At 36.7% G+C, this 24630-nt stretch overlaps 1 protein-coding gene across 1 annotated transcript in view; it reads right to left on the reverse strand.

Moving 5' to 3' along the window:
• Nucleotides 1–5066: 5066 nt before the first annotated feature.
• LOC110462952 (lysophospholipid acyltransferase 5-like) overlaps nucleotides 5067–24630 on the reverse strand; it is a 40334-nt gene continuing 20770 nt past the window's right edge. Inside the window, exons 3-13 of the mRNA XM_021517229.1 lie at nucleotides 22764–22870; nucleotides 20896–21024; nucleotides 19032–19139; nucleotides 18029–18102; nucleotides 17193–17301; nucleotides 15712–15798; nucleotides 14657–14823; nucleotides 12735–12882; nucleotides 12002–12160; nucleotides 9076–9197; nucleotides 5067–7400 (exon numbers count right to left, since the gene is read on the reverse strand). Of these exons, the coding sequence (XP_021372904.1) occupies nucleotides 7361–7400; nucleotides 9076–9197; nucleotides 12002–12160; nucleotides 12735–12882; nucleotides 14657–14823; nucleotides 15712–15798; nucleotides 17193–17301; nucleotides 18029–18102; nucleotides 19032–19139; nucleotides 20896–21024; nucleotides 22764–22870 (1250 nt within the window). The 3' untranslated portion in view covers nucleotides 5067–7360. The remainder of the gene's footprint in view (nucleotides 7401–9075; nucleotides 9198–12001; nucleotides 12161–12734; nucleotides 12883–14656; nucleotides 14824–15711; nucleotides 15799–17192; nucleotides 17302–18028; nucleotides 18103–19031; nucleotides 19140–20895; nucleotides 21025–22763; nucleotides 22871–24630) is intronic.

Here is a 24630-nt window from a genome sequence, read left to right on the forward strand (position 1 = left end):
TTGATCCAATTCTCTACAATCCAAATAGTAATTCGAACATGAACTGAAAATAACATGAACACATTCACCCCTGAAAACACATTTGAACTCTTCCAACTCAAAGGTTGGAATAGTTCATTATGAAATTTCAGGGGTCAATGAGTTAAATAAAATGCCTGTTATTCTTTTATGCATTTATTAACCCCGATACATTAAAATTTCTTAATCAAACCAGCATACTTTCCAAAAACTAAAAGCAACCTTAGTGGATTATAAATTTTTACTAGCACACAACCTGAATTACTGGGTCTGATAACAACATTATTTCGGCAAGATTGCCTACTAGGTTTACAACGGTACACAGGAAGTAGTTTGCTTGGGTAATTACTCGGGGCAAACATTGGAAATCAGGGAAATGATCATGAAATAACATGTAACAAACAAATACATACCATTAATAACTGAGGGATCTTGGTGCCAACCATCTATACAATCTTCATTAATATAATTAACATTAAATAATAATTACATGTTTTTATTATTTATCTGTTGGATAGGTGTCAACAGTAACTGTATATTAAGGAACCTGTGAGTTAAAACTTCACATAACTTGGTCCAACATTGTCCTTTCAACGTTTGCTTGTCACCTATATAACTGTAACAGGAGAGGAAAAATGCTAGGCCAGACCGGGGTTCGAACCCGGGACCCTCCGAACTCTAGACGGATGCTCTACCAATTGAGCTTTCTGGTCGCAGACGATCGACCCAGTCCAGTTCCGCTACATTCCTTCCTCCTTTAACAAAGTCTTCGACCCCGAAGACACAAAAGACCCTATACCACCTTCTGTGGGTATATTTCGTTGGGCGCCAAATGTAACAGGAAAAGACAAATGCACGGCCAGACCGCGGTTCGAACCTGGGACCCTTCGAACTCTAGACAGATGCTCTACCAATTGAGCTATCTGGTCGCCGACGATCGACCCAGTCCAGTTCCGTTACATAACTACACTGTACAGAGAGTGCTATATGTTCCTTCTGTTCTCGACTCACATACCTGTGAATAACATTAACCATTTAGAAGTATGGACAATGTTTACAGTGGTTTGACCTTTAACCTTCACCTGAGAGTGTTACATATTGTTTGGTCATAATCAACATATATGTATAAAGTTTATAAGACAAGGGTTTTAACCGACGAAAACACGTACAGACAACTTTAATTATAGGGGGTAAATATCAATTGTTACTCTAGATTACAAAGTAATCAACAAACGAGAACTGACCAATTCTATAACCACACCAATATGTATATATTATTACCGTGACAACAATTACATTTATGAACAATCTTTTCTTAAAAAAACACTTGATATGCAATAAAATGTAAACAAAACCCACTAATAATGTTAATGCAACAGCTGAATTCTCATTTTACCTGTCAACTCTCATTATACCATAACATAATTGGCTCTTTATCTCCAAAGTACTGGGTTGTGGTTTTTCACCAAGTCATCTGGTTTTTTCCACCAATGTCCTAAAATGACCTTAGCTGTTAATAAGACGTTGAGCAAAACTAAACCAAACTTTTTCCACCACCAATACCTGGCATGTCCGTAAATGACCGTAGCCGTTAATACACAACCAAACCACTACATTGGGAAGTACTACTGGATGGACAGAAGTCCTACAACATTTTCTACTAGTCCCTTAGTGTGCAAAAGGAGCGGTGATTCTAGACAACTGTGCAGGCAGTAATTCTGCATCTGTCCAGAGTTTTTATATTTAATAAAATAATATATCAGAGAAACTGAATACATTATTTATATTGCAGACTGAATACAGCTTTCACACTCAGACAAAGCGCTAATTTGCATAGCTATCAAACCTCCCTCATTAGGAGGGAGACTCCCTCATTGTGACAAAAATTTACCAATATCCCTTGAAACTCCCTCATTCATGTCCAAACTCACACAAACTCAAAATCTACATTCTGTGGTCAAATGATCTCCTAGTTATTGCAGGGTATGTGTAATGATCATAACAGGCGTGCCTGAATCAAATGAATGCCTGTTAAAGTTATTTTAATCCATACAAATCGGAAAGATAAATTGAGCAAAGCAGTTACAGTCACATTTCACGCACTCTCTCCCTCATTGGAGGCTTCAAAGGTTGACACCTATGAATTTGTGTAACAACTCATACAATGTGTATGTATCTGTTTGAGGTGGTTTCCAAGGTTACAGGAGTTTGACCTTCACTATCAACACTGTCCATCACTTCTGAAATTGGACACTGACCTGTCCTTATGATTTAGGAGCGTCACTTAACTTAAATCTCAAACGTTGGACAGAAATACACATAAATAGCAAGAAATCACAGGATGAATATGTCAATCAAACAAACCGAAAATCCATGCAAATCAAACAAACATACAAACAAAAGACCGGACTAATCAATTTCACGGACAAAAAAAAGGGAGTTACAAACAGAAAAATCAAACAAATTTACCTTCAAATCAAAGTAGCAATTAAACAAATCAAAGATCTAAAACAAATCTAAAAGATCCAGCGTTCTTATGGTTATGACAGACTCAACCTTTCGGACCAAGTTTTGCTGGAATGCATACATGTCATTAAGACCATAAATACTTGGGAATGTGACATCAATTCATTGCATACAATCGGATTAAACACCTCGACGGAAGTCCGACTTACCGGACAGTATGGAGAAGGTTTTACGATGTAATTACTTAGAAAGTATTGTAAATTAACTCTGGGTAGCTGACTGCACAGTACAACTTGCTGAAAAACCGTTTTACCAACACAAACATGCAAAGGTAATCAGTATACATAAACTGACAAATCTACTCTGTTGCCTTGTAACAACTCCACACATGTATTTCTACAAGATCTGACATCACCACCCTTCTGTAAACCTGACCGGCTGGAAGCATCATAGTAGTACACAGCCGAAAATACACTCATAACTTCATCCTCAGTCAATATACATTTTTCACAAAAAATCAATGCGTTGACCTCAGCAAAAGGCTTTAGTTGTTTCTGACAAAACCTAAAAGGTCGATGTTTTGAATAAAAAAAAAATTAAGACTTTGCGTGTCCAAAAATATTTATAGACGATTTCAGTGGATTAAGATTTAAGGACTCCTGTGCTACTGTTGGCAAAACCCTAGAGAGTTCCACTGTAGTTTTACATGTAGCCTCTCAAGCCAATTCTGGTAGAATAATTGTGTTGGTCTCCTCCTCCCAAACAACTGTAATCAGGGTTAAGGGATGGGGCTCTCAACCTTTTTCATGTTATGACACAGAGACTAAGTTCCCAGGGGCGGGGCGGGGCGGGGCGAGGCGGGGGGGGGGGGACCTCGAAGTCATTCATGGTAGCATATCTAATGGACTTTTCATGCCCAGTAATTGCATATATGATAATGGTGTGGGGATCTCGACTGTTTCAAACTCATGACCCAGAGACTTAGAAAAGTATTCAATTGACATTCTTGCGTCAACTGACCTTATAGTAACGTTACAGTATACTGTACTATGTATAGTGCCCAACTCTTATCACATGATCTCCCTAGCAGATCCCCTACCCAAATGTTTTTATTGAAAATTATCATTTCTAGGGACCTTTTGAGAGGTCAGCCTTCCATCTCTTCAGAGTGACATAGGGGAATGCAAATGAAGAATAAAATTTGGGTTGATGAGGGTCCCCTTCTTACAGAAGCCCGGCTCTGTCCCTGTGATAGTTTAATACCACAATCTACAGTACATTATCTGCAGTGAACCCTGAACATTGAGGAGTTCTGTATAAATCAGACATTCATCAGGTCCCATGGTCAGGAATCTTGGAAATCAGGAAACAGTTATATGTTGATCAGGGCAGGATTTCATCTTTCACTGATAAAAATATAATAAAAACAGTTTTACATCAATGATAAAATAGCAAATACAAACATTTTTCTTCTTAGGAAATAAAATTTATCGGGAGAAATAGGAAAGGATTCTTTCACAGCATTACTATCAAGTTGTCTCCCTTTAACTAGCTACACAAGCACAGTGACCACACTGAGTGTTTCCATATATACTTGACCAACTTCATAGGATCTCCGAGATTTAAAAGAGCTATCTTATTTCATGAAATGTCAATATTATTGCCTGCACCAATCACAGTTTCATCGAAGCTTACAATGTAATTGATACCTGTATTAGAATGCCATTTGACGCCTTTGATAAAATAATGTGAGGTAAATAAAATAAATGAATTAATCAATATTTGACCCAACTAAATCAAGTCATATATATAGCAAGTGTGATAACAACGTTTCATGATAAAGTATATAATCGATAAATAACAAAAGTTTACACTTTGCTAGCACTACTTAGTGACAGTTGACATTATTTTGATAAAGAGAGGTGGTCCTAGAAGCTCAAGGTAAGACATAAATGTTTCCTCTCAGGCTCTGTTATTCAGCCGTGGTTTGGCCAAAAAAGATATGCTGTTTCAATCTCCAAAAATACACCTGATAGTTGCTACAGGTTCCGGAATATCTGGAATTTTCAGTAATGTTATACTTCCTACTTTACTGTTTAGCTAACGAAGTCGAGGCAAAGGTAAAGGAAACTGGAAACACATATATTTTTTGGCCTTATGAGCATAATCCTACATAGTAATAACACTGTATCACATCTTTATTATTAAGTTCTGTTAAAAATGTCTGAAACACATAGGAGAATTGTTACCTACACCCCCCTAGGCTACAGATACAAAACTCCTTAAATAATAATAGTAATAATAATAATTTGAGGTTCTTATATACCGCTTTATCACAACCTGGTTCGTAGGTCGTCTCAAAGCGGTTCACAAATTATTATCCGTGGTTATAGGTCCTTTGCACCCAGCCAACATCTTTCTCCACTCCCTGGGGAACATACAGCCAGTGCTGCCATTTCGGCGCTTACAGCTATCATTCAACAATTCTAGCACTGCCAAACCACGTACTCATTTACAGGTGAGTAGACTGGAACAAGCGGAGTAAAGTATCTTGCTCAGAGATACAACACAGTGCCGTGCCGCGACTCAAACCCGCAACCCTTCGGTAATGGGCCCAGCATCCTACCACTAGACTACCGTGCCTCCTAAATACCACATCTATCATATAGCAAGAAAAAACACTGGATACTCCCTAACCTTATTAAAAACTGAAAGAAAAATTTCCCCACTGGATACCCCCTTACCTTATTGAAAACTGATTTTTCTTTACCCTACTGGAAACCCCCCTATTAAACCTTATTAAGAACTAAAACAGTTTACCCCACTCAATACCCCTTATTAAACCTTATTGAAAACTGAGCAGATAGAAATATTACTGTTGGAAATTCAATGTCAAAAACCTAATTTCCTAAAAAAAAACACCAAATGATTCATCAAATTAATGATCGGATATCAAATACAATTATTTTGTATCTTCACAAAAAGTCGAATAGTTTTGCACCCATATGTTATAGAAGTGGAAGGCACCTATATATAGTCAATGGCATCTTTATATAGCAAACAAATAACTCTTTTTAGAAGTGTAATTACTTGTAAAAGAAACGAAAACAGCTTCTAAGAAGTACTTCCTCATTCACCTGAAGCTAATTCATATTTTTTATTCATAAACACATTTATCTTATGAGTGATTATTTCTTCAGTACTGTAGATATCAATCAACTTTTTTTTCTCCAAACGTATTAATTATGAATCTTTAAACTCAATTTGTTAAGTTGTCTATGTTGGTTTCTGAGAAAGGCACACAGATAGACATCCATACATTGATTAGTATTTCTACAGTACTTAGTACATATAGTAACAAGGTCTGCCCTGTGGTTGAGAGATTTTATTCGTTTTATCGATATCGCCAAGCTTTACGTAAAACTCAATAGTTAATAATGACTTACCAAATGTCACATGTTCTTGATAATGAGTTTTGAAAACAAGAATTCCATATAATGACTTTTATTTAATTTTCAGATTTCAATAAAAACGTTTTCTGACAACTACATAACTGGTGGTCCTGTAAACTACATCTGAATGATTGTACTAAATTCTACAAAATATCCCACTTAAACCCAGCCATTCTCACCAATATACAGACAAGTGTACACATATCTCTCACCAATATAAACAGACAAGTGTACACATATCTCTCACCAATATAGACAGACAAGTATACACAAATCTCTCACCAATAAAGACAGACAAGTGTACACAAATCTCTCACTAATATAGACAGACAAGTGTACACATATCTCTCACCAGTATAGACAGACAAGTGTACACAAATCTCACCAATATAGACAGACAATTGTACACAAATCTCTCACTAATATAGACAGACAAGTGTACACATATCGCTCACCAGTATAGACAGACAAGTGTACACAAATCTCTCACCAATACAGACAGACAAGTGTACACACATCTCTCACCAATATAAACAGACAAGAGTACACAAATCTCTTACCAATATAGACAGACAAGTGTACACAAATCTCACCAGTATAGACAGACAAGTGTACACAAATCTCTCACCAATATAAACAGACAAGTGTACACAAATCTCTTACCAATATAGACAGACAAGTGTACACAAATCTCTCACTAGTATAGACAGACAAGTGTACACAAATCTCTCACCAATATAGACAGACAAGTGTACACACATCTCTCACCAATATAAACAGACAAGAGTACACAAATCTCTCACCAATATAGACAGACAAGTGTACACATTTCTCTCACTAATATAGACAGACAAGTGTACACAAATCTCTCACCAATATAGACAGACAAGTATACACAAATCTCTCACCAATATAGTCAGACAAGTATACACATATCTCTCACCAATTTACAGACAAGTGTACTCATATCTCTAACCAATATACAGACAAGTGTACACATATCTCTAACCAATATAAATAGACAAGTGTACACAACTCTCACCAATATAGACAGACAAGTGTACACATTTCTCTCACCAATTTACAGACAAGTGTACTCATATCTCTAACCAATATACAGACAAGTGTACACATATCTCTAACCAATATAAACAGACAAGTGTACACAAATCTCTCACCAATATAGACAGACAAGTGTACACAAATCTCTCACCAATATATACAGACAAGTGTACACATATCTCTCACCAATATAGACAGACAAGTGTACACATATCAAGACTGTAAATCATCTCTATTATTGGAAATTGTTTAAATTTAAAATATATCATTCACAGTTATAATTTAACATCCCATCCATAATTAAATGTAAGTTAGCTATATTTAAAATAATTTCATTCTGTCAATATTTCTTTCGATTGGTATCATTCTTCCTTTGCCTTTCCTTCTACCAAAGAACTTTGTCTGAAAAAAGAAGAAACAAAATGTATTATTGAAATCTTGACAGAAAATTACTGCTCTTTATATCCTCACCCTAAGACTTTTTGTTATTCAAAGAGAACATTTAAAGTTTTTAACAAACCTGACCCTATTGGTTATACAGAAGAAGTGGTTAAAAGTAAAATGTTGGTTCCACTAGACAAACTCAGGAATGGCCAGAGGATGGATACCTTAGAATAACTTACAATAGCAACATTGATAACAAGAGGCCCAATGGGCCTTCATCGCTCACCAGGTATTTACCTTGAAAGTCGAACAAGGTCATTACGTTGAACAAATTTTATAGTCCTTTATCTCTTGCAAAATATCACCACCCTAGACCTTTTCTTTATTGAGATAAGGTCATTTAAATGTTTACACATATCTGACCAAATGTGACCTTGAAGTGGGTAAAGGTCATTCAAAAGATATAACTTTATAGCCCTTCATCCAAGCATGCTACTGGCCAAATATCAACATTCTGAGCCTAATGGTTATTCAGAAGTTGTTTAAAGATTTGAATCAAATTTGACCCCGGTGACCTTGAATGTAAGTCAAGGTCATTCACTTGAACAAACTTGGTAGCCCTTTATCCCAGCATGCTACTGGCCAGAAATCAACATTATAGGCCTTTTGGTTATTTAGAAAAAGTCATTTACAGATTTTAACATATTTGATCCCTGTGACCTTGAATAAATGTCAAGGTCATTCATTTGAACCAACTTGGTAGCCCTTCATCCCGTCATGTAACGGGCCAAACATTATCATCCTGCACCTTTTGGTTATTCAGAAGAAGTCATTTAAAGGTTTCAAACATATTTGACCCCTGTGAACTTAAACATAAGTCAAGATCATTAATTTGAAAAAACTTGGTAGCCCTTCATCCAAGCATGCTACTGGTCTAAAATTAACATTCTCTGCCTCACGGTTATTTGACCCCCTGTGACCTTGAATATGAGTAAAGGTCATTCATTTGAACAAATTTGGTAGCCTGCATCCCAGCATGCTATTGACTATATATCAACATCCTGTTCCTTTTGGTTATTCAGGAGAAGATGTTAAAATGTGTTTTTTTGACAATTGACCTGTGACCTTGAATATGAGTGAAGGTCATTCATTTTAACAAATTGGTAGCCCTTCATCCCAGTTTGCTTCTGGCCTTTTGGTTATAAAGCAGAAGTTCTTTAAAGTAAAATATTGACGTCGGACAACGGATGGTTGATGGACGTTGCGCCACAGCATAAGCTAACTTTAAAGGGCCAGGGAGCTAAAAACCTTAACAAGGGAAGTAATTCAAAGCCAGAAAAACTCCATTCCGTTGCTCGTCTTCTATAAACAAAGGGGAATGATTCGAGTAGAAAACACAGCTATGATGTGGAGCTCTTCTTCACAATTATCACTGATGCAGGGGTAACCATACCCTTTACAAATTTATTTGCAAAATACGGCAAAATGACTTGACACAAGTGAGAACACCTTCAATGCCACGTCCTGACAAATAATTTACATGTACTGTTATATGAATGAAAACACTGATTACATATTTGAATTGTTAATAGAGAGCCAACTACCCACATTCTGCAAAAAAACAAACATCGAGATAATGGCAATGGCTAGAACTAGAGGAATTCTCTTGAACATGATAAAACATTGAACTTACTTTTCTGACAAATGTCCATTTGATGAAGATTTGCGGCTGACAAACAAAGATGTCACTATAAAATGTAGGAGTGGCCAGCCGAGGAAAAACACATGGCCGGCAAAATACAGCTGACTGTAAACCTGTAAGGCAAGTAAAACAGGATCAGTATAGCTTATAATACAGAAATACAGCTGGCTGTTAACCCGTAAGGCAAGTACAACAGGATCAGTATAGCTTATAATACAGAAATACAGCCAACTGTAAACTTGTAAGGCAAGTACAACAGGATCAGTATAGCTTATAATACAGAAATACAGCTGGCTGTAAACCTGTAAGGCAAGTAAAACAGGATCAGTATAGCTTATAATACAGAAATACAGCCAACTGTAAACTTGTAAGGCAAGTACAACAGGATCAGTATAGCTTATAATACAGAAATACAGCTGGCTGTAAACCTGTAAGGCAAGTAAAACAGGATCAGTATAGCTTATAATACAGAAATACAGCCAACTGTAAACTTGTAAGGCAAGTACAACAGGATCAGTATAGCTTATAATACAGAAATACAGCTGGCTGTAAACCTGTAAGGCAAGTAAAACAGGATCAGTATAGCTTATAATACAGAAATACAGCCAACTGTAAACTTGTAAGGCAAGTACAACAGGATCAGTATAGCTTATAATACAGAAATACAGCTGGCTGTAAACCTGTAAGGCAAGTAAAACAGGATCAGTATAGCTTATAATACAGAAATACAGCCAACTGTAAACTTGTAAGGCAAGTACAACAGGATCAGTATAGCTTATAATACAGAAATACAGCTGGCTGTAAACCTGTAAGGCAAGTAAAACAGGATCAGTATAGCTTATAATACAGAAATACAGCCAACTGTAAACTTGTAAGGCAAGTACAACAGGATCAGTATAGCTTATAATACAGAAATACAGCTTGCTGTAAACCTGTAAGTCAAGTAAAACAGGATCAGTAAAGCTTATAATACAGAAATACAGCCAACTGTAAACTTGTAAGGCAAGTACAACAGGATCAGTATAGCTTATAATACAGAAATACAGCTTGCTGTAAACCTGTAAGGCAAGTACAACAGGATAAGTACAGCTTATAATACAGAAGTACAGCCAACTGTAAACTTGTAAGGGAAGTACAACAGGATCAGTATAGCTTATAATACAGAAATACAGCTGGCTGTAAACCTGTAAGGCAAGTACAACAGGATCAGTACAGCTTATAATACAGAAGTACAGCCAACTGTAAACTTGTAAGGCAAGTACAACAGGATCAGTATAGATTATAATACAGAAATACAGATGGCTGTAAACCTGTAAGGCAAGTAAAACAGGATCAGTAGAGCTTATAATACAGAAATACAGCCAACTGTAAAATTGTAAGGCAAGTACAACAGGATCAGTTTAGCTTATAATACAGAAATACAGCTGGCTGTAAACTTGTAAAGCAAGTATAACAGGATCAGTATAGTTTATAATACAGAAATACAGTCAACTGTAAACTTGTAATGCAAGTACAACAGGATCAGTATAGTTTATAATACAGAAATACAGCCAACTGTAAACTTGTAAGGCAAGTTAAACAGGATCAGTATAGTTTATAATACAGAAATACAGTCAACTGTAAACTTGTAAGGCAAGTACAACAGGATCAGTATAGTTTATAATACAGAAATACAGTCAACTGTAAACTTGTAATGCAAGTACAACAGGATCAGTATAGTTTATAATACAGAAATACAGCTGGCTGTAAACCTGCAAGGCAAGTACAACAGGATCAGTACAGCTTATAATACAGACGTACAGCCAACTGTAAACTTGTAAGGCAAGTACAACAGGATCAGTTTAGCTTATAATACAGAAATACAGCTGGCTGTAAACCTGCAAGGCAAGTACAACAGGATCAGTACAGCTTATAATACAGAAATACAGCCAACTGTAAACTTGTAAGGCAAGTACAACAGGATTAGTATAGCTTATAATACAGAAATGCAGCTGTCTGTAAACCTGTAAGGCAAGTAAAACAGGATCAGTAGAGCTTATAATACAGAAATACAGCCAACTGTAAAATTGTAAGGCAAGTACAACAGGATCAGTTTAGCTTATAATACAGAAATACAGCTGGCTGTAAACCTGTAAGGCAAGTATAACAGGATCAGTATAGCTTATAATACAGAAATACAGCCAACTGTAAACTTGCAAGGCAAGTACAACATGATCAGTATAGCTTATAATACAGAAATACAGCTGGCTGTAAACCTGTAAGGCAAGTAAAACAGGATCAGTATAGCTTATAATACAGAAATACAGCCAACTGTAAGTTTGTAAGGCAAGTTAAACAGGATCAGTATAGTTTATAATACAGAAATACAGTCAACTGTAAACTTGTAAGGCAAGTACAACAGGATCAGTTTAGCTTATAATACAGAAATACAGCTGGCTGTTAACCCGTAAGGCAAGTACAACAGGATCAGTATAGCTTATAATACAGAAATACAGCCAACTGTAAACTTGTAAGGCAAGTTAAACAGGATCAGTATAGTTTATAATACAGAAACTCAAAATAATATTATATAGATGACTACTGATAAAAGCCCGGTAGACAATATGTCATGGTTGGCTTAATTACTTAATAGGACCTGTCAATACTGTTTGAAAATAATACGACAAACCCTTCAAGCACAGGATTTGTGGTGGAACTGTCCCCTCCACAGATGTATTTATATATACCTTAACAGGTTTTCCCAGCAATCTATATACAATACACCACACCTTTTGACTTAGCTGTTGAAATTTAACTTTGTTTTTACCCCAATTAATTTCATGAAATCATTAGAATTCAATAGATTCTGAAACTCAAATTTTGCCGTTTTCTACAACACTCGCTTCAATTTTCATACAAATTGATTAAAGCTACTTACTTTCATATAGTCATTAAAATTTAAAAGCACAAAACCGAGCAGGGCATATCCCATACAGAATGTGGTGACCAACTTCTTGAGGATATATAGTACTGGCTGTAGTATGGGTAAGTTGTTCAACTTGTTCAGCACTGGAATCCTCGGGGTCAACGCTATCACCTGAAAATATCAACAGACGTGTTAAAGTATTCATTAGAATCGCAATATCTGGTTTAACTCATACCCCCCTGAAGACACATTTGAACTCTTCCAGTTCAAAGGTTGGATAGTTCATTATGAAATTTCAGGGGTGAATGAGTTAATCCCCAATAACGACAGTAATATAGTGCCCTATAGACCTTGGGTGAAACTGATGTAATGTGAACTTGTTCAAGCTACTGCTTATCGGATAATCCTCTGTATCAAGTTTCAATAAATTCCAATCTCAAATGAATGCATCAGAGATGACATCACTGTGTGACTAACACACTTAGACAACACTATATTTCCCCTTTCCATTTATGGTGGGTTATTAAATGCGTAAAATTTAGGCAAAGAGAAATCGTCTTAAGACAAAAGAACAAATGATCATAAATGACCAAAATTAATGGTTAAGGCGTCTGACATTCTGCTACCACTGGGTCGCGGGTTTGAGGCCTACGTGGGGCAGTCGCCAGGGACTGGCTGTAGGTCCTTAAATGACCATAGCTGTTAATAGGACGTAAAACACAAACAAACCAAACCAAAATTTTACCTGATTTTCACAATTCATCATGATAAACTCTAAAGCAAAGTTCATATAGTATCCAGATCTGGTGCCATGCCACATCGCCAGGTAAAGTAGGGTGATGGCCTGGGACAGGAATTTATTGCCGAGGAACCGAAGTCTTTTAAACACATATCTGGAAAAGTCAGGGGAAACACAATAGTCATACAATGGAACCCGCCTATTATGATATTTTATTTGCCAACGAAAAATATCATAATAACCAATATATGATAATAATCTATCAAGCTGTTTTTGATCGTTTTTATGCTGTCTGAACCGGAAGTGAGATGCCCTATATTAATCAGACATAGATTGATGACGAAACATGGAAAAATATAAATACAAAATGATAAAGTAATAATTGAAATAATTTGTTAATTGTTAGTTATATCAGCGTGTTGTAAAAATTCGAGAAGATATTGTGTTGCCGTCGTAATGATCAGTAGGTAACTTCTTCATTCACTTTCGAATAGCTTCGAGCATATTCCTTTGAACTATCTATTTACCTATATTGCAACGAGAAGTTGCCTTACATTTTGTCCCATAAGCGTAAAATTATTTTGCCGCGCTATGTCAATTTACGGTCACGCAACAATCACATGCCACGCAAGTCGTGTGGGTTAAAATCAACTTGCAAAGATACAATAACAATTAAAAACACAAAATATTCCCTTTTTAACAATAATTAAATACCGTATTTAACGTAAATTGTAAATTAAGCAGCCGTTGTCAGTTGTTTACGCCAATAATGTTAACATTGGATCGATTTCTGGCACCATGTTGTCAGGGCAGGATGTCCCGATTTTGACACTTTTTCAACTGAGACACGGGCAAATCAACTTCTAATGCTTTAGAGAAACTATTGCTTCAGTGATTAAAAACGCACGTCTTCCTTCTGAAGTAATATTTTCATTGAGATCGGCATGATTTTCTCACATGACGTGTCAAGGCAACCGTGAATATTTATGAAAGGCATGCTCGTTTTCTTATCAGAATTTGTGTTAGAAAATGTTGGTAGACCTAATCATTTCAATTTGATACACAGTCCTATAGTGCATTTTAGATAGCAATTAACTGCATCACCTGTTTTGTTAAGACTAAAATCAAAGTTATGTAAATGAATGTATAAATAAGTCCGGGTCAGAGTTCAGCAGCATGTGCCGCGATATGACCGCAGACTGGGGTGACGCGAGGTTTGAAAAATTTACCTGGAGTGGACAGGTGATCACCTTGGGCGATGTACAGTTAGCCGGACCTATTGTTTAATAATGGTCAAGGTGTTTCACACAGACAACTTGCATGAGTTTTTACCTTATAAAATCCATTCACGGCAGAAAAAATATCATAAAAAGCGGGGTCCCACCTTTGACCATATCATAATGAACAATTTTTTTTGCTTAGTTTAAGAAGGAAAAAATCAGTACATGGGGAAAATATCACAATAACCAATATCATAATAAGTGGGCCCCACTGTATAAGCTTATTACATAAACAAGCCAAAGTTATGCAGGGCAATCCATAGTCTTATCTATAAGATACTATGTGGAGTCATTTTACTTTTTATGTAGCTTCTTACATGAAAAGACAGGAACAAACAACTAGTATATTAATACTACAATTAAATGTTTCCTGGGGTTGATTGACCTGGCTACATATTGTATATGTTCCATACACCTACAACCTACAGACATCCAACAGATGGCAATGTAACTGACCTATGACCTTTATGATATATACGACTTTTACATCCAATAGCTGTTGTTCTACAAGTAACCTTTGACCTGTGTATGACAAATGACCTATTTTTCCATCCACTATTAATTGACCTCTGACCTGTACATGACATATGACCTACTTTGCCATCCACTATCAATTGACCTCTGACCTGTACATGACCTATGACCTACTTTGCCATCCACTGATTAGTGTTGTAGTTGAAGGACTGGATGTAGTCGCGCAGTCGACAGCCTTCCTCCAGCTTCTTAAGTTGTACATTGCACACGCCATTCCACTCAATGTTCCCGTTGATGTCTTTTCCATTATAGGACACGCCCACTAGTATACATGTTCCCTCCTAAAAACATAAAACAATATAAGGAGGCAGGACCCAAATTGGATCAGTACCTAAATCGGATCACTTTTAGCAAAAGTACTTTTAGATCAATAATTGTGTCAACAGATCAGTCATAGCAACATTTTTTGTCTACAGATGAATAGTTTTTAAGTTCAAATAGCACCAGAAAACTCAAAAGTCAGTGTTTTGTTTACGTTTTTAGAAATAGGCGCGTGTGACGACCATGCATTCTGTTTTGGACTATAGGAATAAATTCACTCTATAGAAATACTTATTTCTATAGAAATGCCAAAGTTCATCATAAAATGTTAATATTCATTTAAAGTGTAAGATACTGCAAAACTCAAGCCTTGATCCAATTTGGGTCCTGACATTCGCAAAAACCAAAACCGCTGATAGGTGACTTCAGAGCGTTCTAAAAATATTTCACGTGAGCCCCGGGTGCTAATTTTGTTTGTAAGAACACCCATCGATATTCTTCCTTTGATACAACCATAAATGAATATAATTCATCTTCAGAACTTTCAATGAATGAATATAATGATGATTCGGTGATTCTATTTGAGTACAGTCACCTTACCCACTGCAGAAAACATACAGTTTGTGGGGTTGGGGTTTTTTTCACTGCAAACCCTGCACGAAAATGTGTGTGAACCGTTAACTAACAAATATTTTAACCCTTCTTAAGTTATAGAGCTTTAGTTCTTACTATTGGCTAGTAACATGTAACATAACAATCAAAAGTCTTCAAACCTGTGACAGCACGATAGGTTGTTGTTATAACAAAGGTACAATATATCTACACATCACAGTAAGTAAGTCACACACAGGTTTCCATACATTGGACCAGTGGAGGATTTGGCCGGAGAACTTGACCAGTATACTTACAGCAATGAGCCAGCTTCCTATGTATTTGTTGAGGATAACTCGGCCCCACAGTGTTATATAAAAAAACATAGATATGTAGCTGAGATCCTGGAACAGAAACAAACAGACATACAATGGTGAGTGATTGATTGATTGATTGATTGATAGGTTTTACGTCCGCTTCACTACCGAGTAGTTCGGTTATCCAGCAGACTAGACGTACAATGGCATAATGAGCAAGCTTAAATATTAAAATGAACAAAGGGCCATAACTCATATAGTACGGGCGACCGCAAGACCCAATTTCAGTAGGCAACACTCAGCAGTCCTATGAATGTTCATGGAAATTGTTGGTAAAAAGTTAAAGATATGCTCCGGACATAACACCATACACAGTGGAGCACAGGACCTGACTTCAGTACAAAACACTTCAACATCCCGAGAGGTTCTCGCAAACAAAACCTGTGACATAGTATATGAGATAAGCCCCAGACAAAGTGACACACAGACAGATTGCTCCCCTACGGTCTCCTCTGGTATTATCAATGAGGGACTAAAAGGACTTGGGGCATAATGGGTTATTTTTGGCCCCGTAAAAAGTTTAAAAAAATCATTTGAATTTATTTACCAATTTCTGTTTATATAAACATCATATTTTTTAATTGAGGCTATCTTTCTTGGTGCAGATTTTTTCCAAAGCGGATGCGTAGATGCCCTACAACAGCAACAAAATTGTGTTGCTATGCAGAAATAGCATCATTACAGTGTTTTGGACAGTTAGCATGCATAAATGAAAGCCTCCGCACGTGACAAACAAAAAATCCTTTCTACGAATGAACACTGGTATAACAATGTTTAAGCAAATAAAACATTTATTTGGTGCATGCAGAGGCTTTCAAAAGTGGAAGTGTTAAATACCTCAAAATGGCCAACTTTCAATTAAAAAGCACACAACATACAATATTCACACATTTTATTATGAAAGTGCGGGTTAACGTTTCTCTTTGTAATGCCGTATCTCCTAAACCAGTTGTGGTATGACCTTAAAATTTCCTACTGCATACTTCATTTCAGATTCCGAATATAACAACTAATTCTAAATCCCCGGTGAGGCCAGAAATGACCCTTAACGCCCCCCTAATCCTTTTAGATATGCAGCTAAATTCATGCAATGGAAATATCAGGCCATGGTTCCTTTACAAATGAAACAATTCTACCTAAATACTTTTTTTCGCAATTTTGCTGCAAAAGAATTATGATAAAATTTTCATCACAGTATAAAAAGTAAAACAAATTTACTTCTACCCAAATATGATAAATAGAAATAAACTAGAAAATATCTGTAAGACATAAATATAAATGCCCCTGCTCATGGATGGGATGGGACGGAACAGGGCGGGACGGACATGGGCAACCCATTTTATGGCGGGGGCATAAAAATAACCAAAATATCACAAAAAACTGAAAAGCATCTACCTGTGACAATGTTGTTGAGAACTTACCTGGAATGTGTCGTCTTTATAGTGGTCGGTAGAGAAGATAAGCCCTCCTATATGATAGGATGCAATATACACGACTCCTACACCTAGTCTCTTTAGTCCAGGTACCACACTGTCAATATCAAACTTTGGTGAGACACAGATGCAAATAAGTAATTAATAAGCTATTCAACAACACTGAGTGGCTTTGACGAAAAAACGCAAACAAACAAACAAACAAACAAAAAAAGTTAGTCAAATCAGCTAGGTCTTTCCAAACTAGTAGAATTTTGGATAAAGTTTCACAGACATGAACTGACAGTAAAAGTAAAACCTGAGATCCCTTTGATCTGTTATATACAAAGAAACCATGTGCCACCTGTTAGCTTACAGCTGAGGCATCTGCTAGCTTACAGCTGAGGCATATGATATCGGATTTTAAAATGTATCAAAATTCAATGATATTGCTTCATAGTACAATACTGATGGTATTTTCAATTTTTGATTATCAGGAATATTAACAACATCCTGACAACAGGGAGTTTTCTCTCTGTCTAAGCTTTCAGTCTTGTTAGCCATTACATGTACAGTATGTGGCTGCGGTGGCCAAGTGGTTAAGGCGTCTGACATTCTGCTACCACTAGCCCTCCACCACTGGTCGCGGTATTCGAAGCCTACGTTGGACAGTCGCCAGGTACTGGCCGTAGTTGGGTGTTTTTCTATGGGAACTCCGGCTTTCCTCCACCACCAAAACCTGGCACGTCTTTATGGTCGGCATGACCATAGCTGTTAATAGGATGTAAACCACAAACCAACCAAACATGTACAGTGAGTGTCAGACCAGATTTCAGCCTACGTACCTGTCTGGAGGATCCTTCGAGACTTTTTCTTGAATAGTTCCGTGTGTAAAGGAGAGGTAACGCTTCATACTAAACTGTTAGGAAACAGAGAGTTAAAACACACAGGTGATTTATCCAAGGTTCTGGACCCTAGACACTACTCTGTAGATACTACTCTATACAGCTCTATCTTCATACTGAACTGTTAGGAAACAGAGAGTTAAAACACACAGGTGATTTATCCAAGGTTCTGGACCCTAGACACTACTCTGTAGATACTACTCTATACAGCTCTATCTTTCTCCAATATGTGGAACAAGATGCCAAAAGGGTCTGTATAATTCAAAAGAACTGCTTTTATCACATAGTGTAATATGACTTATCAGCCCTGTGATTGGTTGTAATTTTCAATGTTTCAATTGTGATGTCACGCCTAGGACAATTACTAGGACCTAAGACGAGTCAAAATGGCGCTTTTTACACTTCAGGGTTGCATGAAAATTGTCATTTTACATGAACAAATGCCACAAATCTTGATTATGTGATAAAAAGGATCTTACACTTGTCAAAAAAAAATGATTTTAGCTCGCCAGAGGCTTGCTAAACTGATTTGTTTTTAGACTCGTTTCATGAATCTCATATGAAATGGAAACTCATGTAAGATCCTATATGTATTGCATCGAAACTGCCAAAGCTACACTGCCATAAATATAGATGCATCTACAGTAAATAATCCAATAACATTAACTTCACTAGCACTAGGCACAGGGGTGCTACCTTTCCTCAATTATTTTCATAAAACATTCAGAATCTTTTAGCAAAAAATTATTTTGTGGCATTCTTGTTAAATACGTCCCTATTATGTTGAACATCCTTCTTTAGTGAGGTTATAAAGTTATATGTAACCTCATAATTCCATCATAAATTTATTGTTTTTTGAAAGGTATTTGGACAATATAGCACAAGATAATACCAATATGCCACTTTTACAGGCGATAAAACAACAGATGTTTGTGTGAGTTACCTGTGGCCCTGCCAAAAATCCCCCGAAGAAGAAGGCGTGGCCTAGCATAGCCAGAAGTGACGGAGGCTCTTTTATTATCGTGGCTTTCTGATCAGCAGACAACTTCTCCTTGTAACATAAAAATGTGATAACTATCTTCATGTTCTACCCGTCGGATGTGTTACTTCATAACATTGACATTTCATTTGTACAGTCCTCAGATAAACCTACTCAATACATATATTGTTATAATCAATAACAGCAAGAACCATTACACACGAAAGTGTTCCAGCCAGGAACTGTTTGGGTAATCGGGGACAAACCACAAAGTGACCTTAAATTCAGATGGAAATTCCAAAAATGTTTCCAATTGAGGTTCACTGGCTCATCAGACTGGTAACTATAGTAGCACCATTTCTCTCTAGTTTGTTACCAAATCACAAAAAAACAATAAAATAATATTATATTTGCTGTTTTGAATGTAATTATACCAATACTAAACTACATCTTTTAAACATCTAAAATGTGCTTCACGGCAAATCAATATATTCTATCGGGACTTGTGTCGACTATATACCATCATCATAAAGATGCATTTTAATCCTTATTTGAAAATGTTTAATTTCTGAGAAAAGGGGGCCGGCCAAGTGAAAATAATTTTTCAAAAATTAACCGAACTGAATTCGACCTGATGAGGTTGGTTAATGGTATATGATAGCACTCTTGATATTTTAAAAGTATAACTCAAATGGTTATTGTAAAATTCATGATATTTTCAACATTCGATTAATTTGTCTGGTTTGAGTTTTTCATAAATCAATGCCACTGTACATCAGTTCAAATTACAAGAAACAAAGCTGCTCCAGGATATTATCTGCTTTATAGTAGGGAACTACATCATTTCTTTTAAATCTTGACATAAAACCAAATGCTTGAGTTCAACAAGATCAGTACTATATCGGTTAACATTTTGGAACGTGACATAATTTCAATGCGTGAAATTTCGCTAAATTGACTTTAAACTTTACAGGTCAGCAAAAGAATATCTCCTAAAAAACATCAGCGTTTGGCATCACAGATATAAACAGTCGTTAAAACAAACATGCTAGCTGTGAAGCTTTTCCAAATCCTTTTACTTCTAAAATAAGACATTTGGTAAAACCATACCTTTTCCTGCTCTGTACAGTATCTAGAAAACCTACCAATACTATATTCATTGTTGCATTCCCGATGTCTTTATCTTTTTTACCAGATTCCCAGTTAACAGGAGGGAGAAAATCAATCCTTATGTAGGTATGTGGGACAGGGAAATCCTACCTTCAGGTGTAGTATTGGGGCTCAGAATCTTGACAAAGTCCCACTTCTAAACCTGAGGATAGAACTTCCCTGTCCCACATACCTACATATGATTTCAGGTGGAGTATAATGTTAACCTCTTCCATCGGAGGCACGGTAGTCTAGTGGAAGGACGTCGTGCTCGTGACTGAAGGCTTGCGGGTTTGAGTCACGTCACGGCACCGCCTTGTATCTGTGAGCATAATACTTCACTCCACTTGTTCTAGTCTACTCAGCTGTAAATGAGTACGTGATTGGGCAGTGCTAGAATTGTTGAATGCTAGCTGTGAGTACCGAAATGGCAGCACCAGCTGTATGCTCCCCAGGGAATTGAGAAAGATATTGGCTGGCTGCAAAGGCCCTATATAACCACAGATAATAATTGGTGCAACCGCTTTGAGACGACCTACGAACTAGGTTGTGATAAAGCGGTATATAAGAACCTCAAATTATTATTCATCATCATTATTAAAGTCATACCAGTGAGATTCAGGTATAAAGCTTTAATTACTTTACAGAAAAAAAATGTTGATCTAAATTTTTCAGTTACCTCTTTTTCCTGCGCATCGTAGAGGTCAAAGGCCAGGCCGGTCAGTTTGAGGGTCAGGACACAGTGGGGTGTGGTCCAGCAGATATCCTCGTAGTTATCTAGTATGTAATAACCTAGCACAAGGTATACCTGAAACATAACAGTACCTAATTACCTAGTAATCACTTAGTTATTAACCTCAAACAAAACAGTACTTAAGGATCCCTGTCCCACTGTACTGTGGTTTTCCCTATATACAGTAACCTCCCCTTAACTTCCTTAATGATACCTGTCCCACTGCACTGTGGTTTTCTCTATATACAGTAACCTCCCCTTAACTTCCTTAAGGATCCCTGTCCCACTGCACTGTGGTTTTTCCTATATACAGTAACCTCCCCTTAACTTCCTTAATGATCCCTGTCCCACTGCACTGTGGTTTTCTCTATATACAGTAACCTCCCCTTAACTTCCTTAAGGATCCCTGTCCCACTGCACTGTGGTTTTCCCTATATACAGCAACCTCCCCTTAACTTCCATTTGGATATCTTTATAGAGCACAGTTGGACCATGACGCTTCAATTGATCAGGTAGCTCAATCGGTTAGTGATGGTATATCAATCTGAAGTCCAGGGTTTGAACCTCGGTCTAGCCCAACCCAATTTTTACACTGTTGTTGACAGCATTTTGTTAGTTTCATATTTCTTATTTCTCATAAAAGTCCTGCTAAGTATGGTTTATGAGTTATCAATGCTATAGTCACACCTGAATAGTTTCCTATACGTAATTAAAGTTTTTGGCAGTGGTACAGGGATCCCCCTAAACATCAAGATTTTCACGCTTCATATATGTCATACTCACGTGTTTTTTGGGGTTTTTTCATGAAACATGTTAACTAGAATGTGTGTAAGAAAATCAGACATACATACATTTAGGAATATCCATTAGAACGTGTGCTTAGTACTGATATGAAAAATGTTTTATTTGTTAAAATGAATATTTATTTAGTGAGTTTGTGATTGGTATGTATACTGCTTTATTTCTAAGCATTTTTTTTTGGGTTTGGTAAGTATGGATTATGAGACGTAAGAGTAAGCGTATGTACAATAGTTGTTATATATATGTACAGAAATGACTCAATTCATTTACCAGTGGTAAGATTCTGAGCCAATATTCTACACCTGCAGGTAGGATTTCCCTCTTCCACGTATTTGAGATGAGGGGGCTCAAAGACTCTCACACACCTATGACCAAGTATTAAACAAAGCGTAGCTGAATCGAGTCATTTCGGTACATATATAACAACTAATGTACATACGCTGACAGCGTAGCCGAAATCGACATCGATTTTATAGACAACTCGTACACATTTTACAACTTTCGAAATCGACATCGATTTTATAGACAACTCGTACACATTTTACAACTTTGTGTACATACGCTTCACTGGTCATTAGTCTGATGAAGGTGACAGTGTACATATCCTACTAGTCATCGAAACGTCACATAGAAAATGTTATTGGTTGTGAAAAAAAAGAACTTTTCATAATCTATATTACTTTATGTTGTTTTGTTTGTGATATATTGAACAGAAATTGTTGAATATTCATCAAGTGTTGTGTTTATGTACATTGTTGAATATTCATCAAGTGTTGTGTTTATGTTACATATATTTTTGAATAATCATGAGGCATTGTGTTAACATCTATTTTTTTACATTCACCAGGTGTTGTGTTAACATATACTTTTTTACATTCACCAGGTGTTGTGTTAATGTGCATTATTGAATATTCATGAGGTGTCGTGTTAATGTGCATTATTGAATATTCATCAGGTGATGTGTTTATTTTACTTTCATTGCGGGATATTTATGAGTTGTTGACGATACATACATTGTTGAATATAATGGCCAGCCACAATGACAGTCTGGTGCCGGAACACGTCTGTAGTATAATGTATATAGCCAGGACATTGATCACAGTATGTATCGCGTGGAAACCTGAAACATACAAAACACGCTATAACACTGCATGGGACATTATCTCTAAAAGAATCTGACAATGAAATATTAATGCAAATCAAAGTTCTACTAAAATACACTATCCACAAAAGTTATATCATACTTGTCCTTTTTATTTTGAGGAAGACTCCCAATGTTTCACCATCATCTGTGACTTGAGGAATCGCCAGAATCTGTTGTCTTTATTTTTCCTCAAATACTATAAATTCCTGGTGAACCACAGATTAAAAAGCGTTTGATAAGCAAACAATCTCTCGGACAAAAGCCATTGGAACCACTTCTTAGGTGTCTAGGGGTATTGCCATGGAGTTTCCCTCTGATCGAGAATTGTTAGGGACAGGTTGGCAAGTATGTCATATGATTGCTTAAAGGCTTTAGTATTGAAGAACGCATGTACACTTATAAAAGTAAAAGGCTCAGACTGGGCAAGCTGGTGTCATCACTGGACCTGGTGGTTACAGTTCAGACAAAAGTTAGATGACAAACCAGACAAATGATCCTAGAGGGATCTTGGAATTGGCGCCCACCAAAGTACCATCTTCATTAGTTCTATGTCAGTTCGATCTTTTCTCTTCTTTTCTTTTATCTGTTTGATCAGTTTGCCTGTCTGCCATCTTAATCAATCTTTTGATCAACCTCAAAAGTTAACATGCACAACTCAGGACCAAGGGGAACCTTAATATCAAATTTGAGAAAAAGTCCTCCAGTTAATTCTGAGAAAAACGATAATAAACTCAAACTGTAACAAGATGGCTGGCCAATATGATTTGATATGCATAACTTAGAACATAGGGAACCTTCATGTGAAATTTGAGAAAGATCCCTCCAATAATTTTTGGGCAATAGGGCTAAAAAACTTTTACTCCCAAATTGAATGCCGGCCATCTTGGTTTTCCAATCATCCCCAATCATTGAAATGCCGAACCAGGAACCGTTGGGAACCTTCGTGTGAAATTTGAGCATTTTGGGAAATAGGGCTAACAAATTTTCATTCTCAAATTCTAGATGGCTGGCTGTCGGCCATCTTGGTTTTGCGATCAGTCTCAAAATAAGAAATGCATAACTAGGGATCATGCGGAACCTTCATCTCAGATTTGAGAAAGATCCCTCCAGTACTTTCTGAGAAATAGTGCTAACAATAATTGTTTAAGGACGGACTGACGGACCAGATGCAGGTGATTTAAATAGCCCATCATCTGATGATGTCGGGCTAAAATTGTAGGTAAAAAGTCATTGTTGAATTTACAAGGAATCAATCAGATTATTATAATGGATACAATTGCTGAACTATTGGAACTGATATGGAACTCATTTCCACTGGTTGTATAATTCATTAGACTGTATCTTTATATCAATGGAATCCATGATTTTCACATGTCTACTACCAGCATTGGTTCAGACAGAAAAGACACAGATTTGACTTCTGGCATTGGGTGAAACTTGTGTCAAGACACCTAAAACTTTTCAGAGTGTCTTATTATCCCTGTGTATGGGTGCAAGTTCCTCAGGGTCAAACCTTGTAAATTGTTGACTGTCAATGTCAATTTTTTTTATTTTTTTTGGTGAAACTTAAGAAACTTAAATTTTAGAGTAGTTGGACAGAAGTATTTAGAAAGTCCTAGTTTCCATTAAGTATCCTTACCTTGACCCTCCTCCCCTTCCCCCTCCCCCTTCTCTCCCCACCTCCACCCTATCTCCCTCCTCCTCTCCCCACATCGACCTTCTGCCCCTACCCTCCT

This window comes from Mizuhopecten yessoensis, unplaced genomic scaffold (genome assembly GCF_002113885.1).
Source record: "Mizuhopecten yessoensis strain PY_sf001 unplaced genomic scaffold, ASM211388v2 scaffold10847, whole genome shotgun sequence".
In the NCBI taxonomy this organism is placed as follows: Eukaryota; Metazoa; Mollusca; class Bivalvia; order Pectinida; family Pectinidae; genus Mizuhopecten; species Mizuhopecten yessoensis.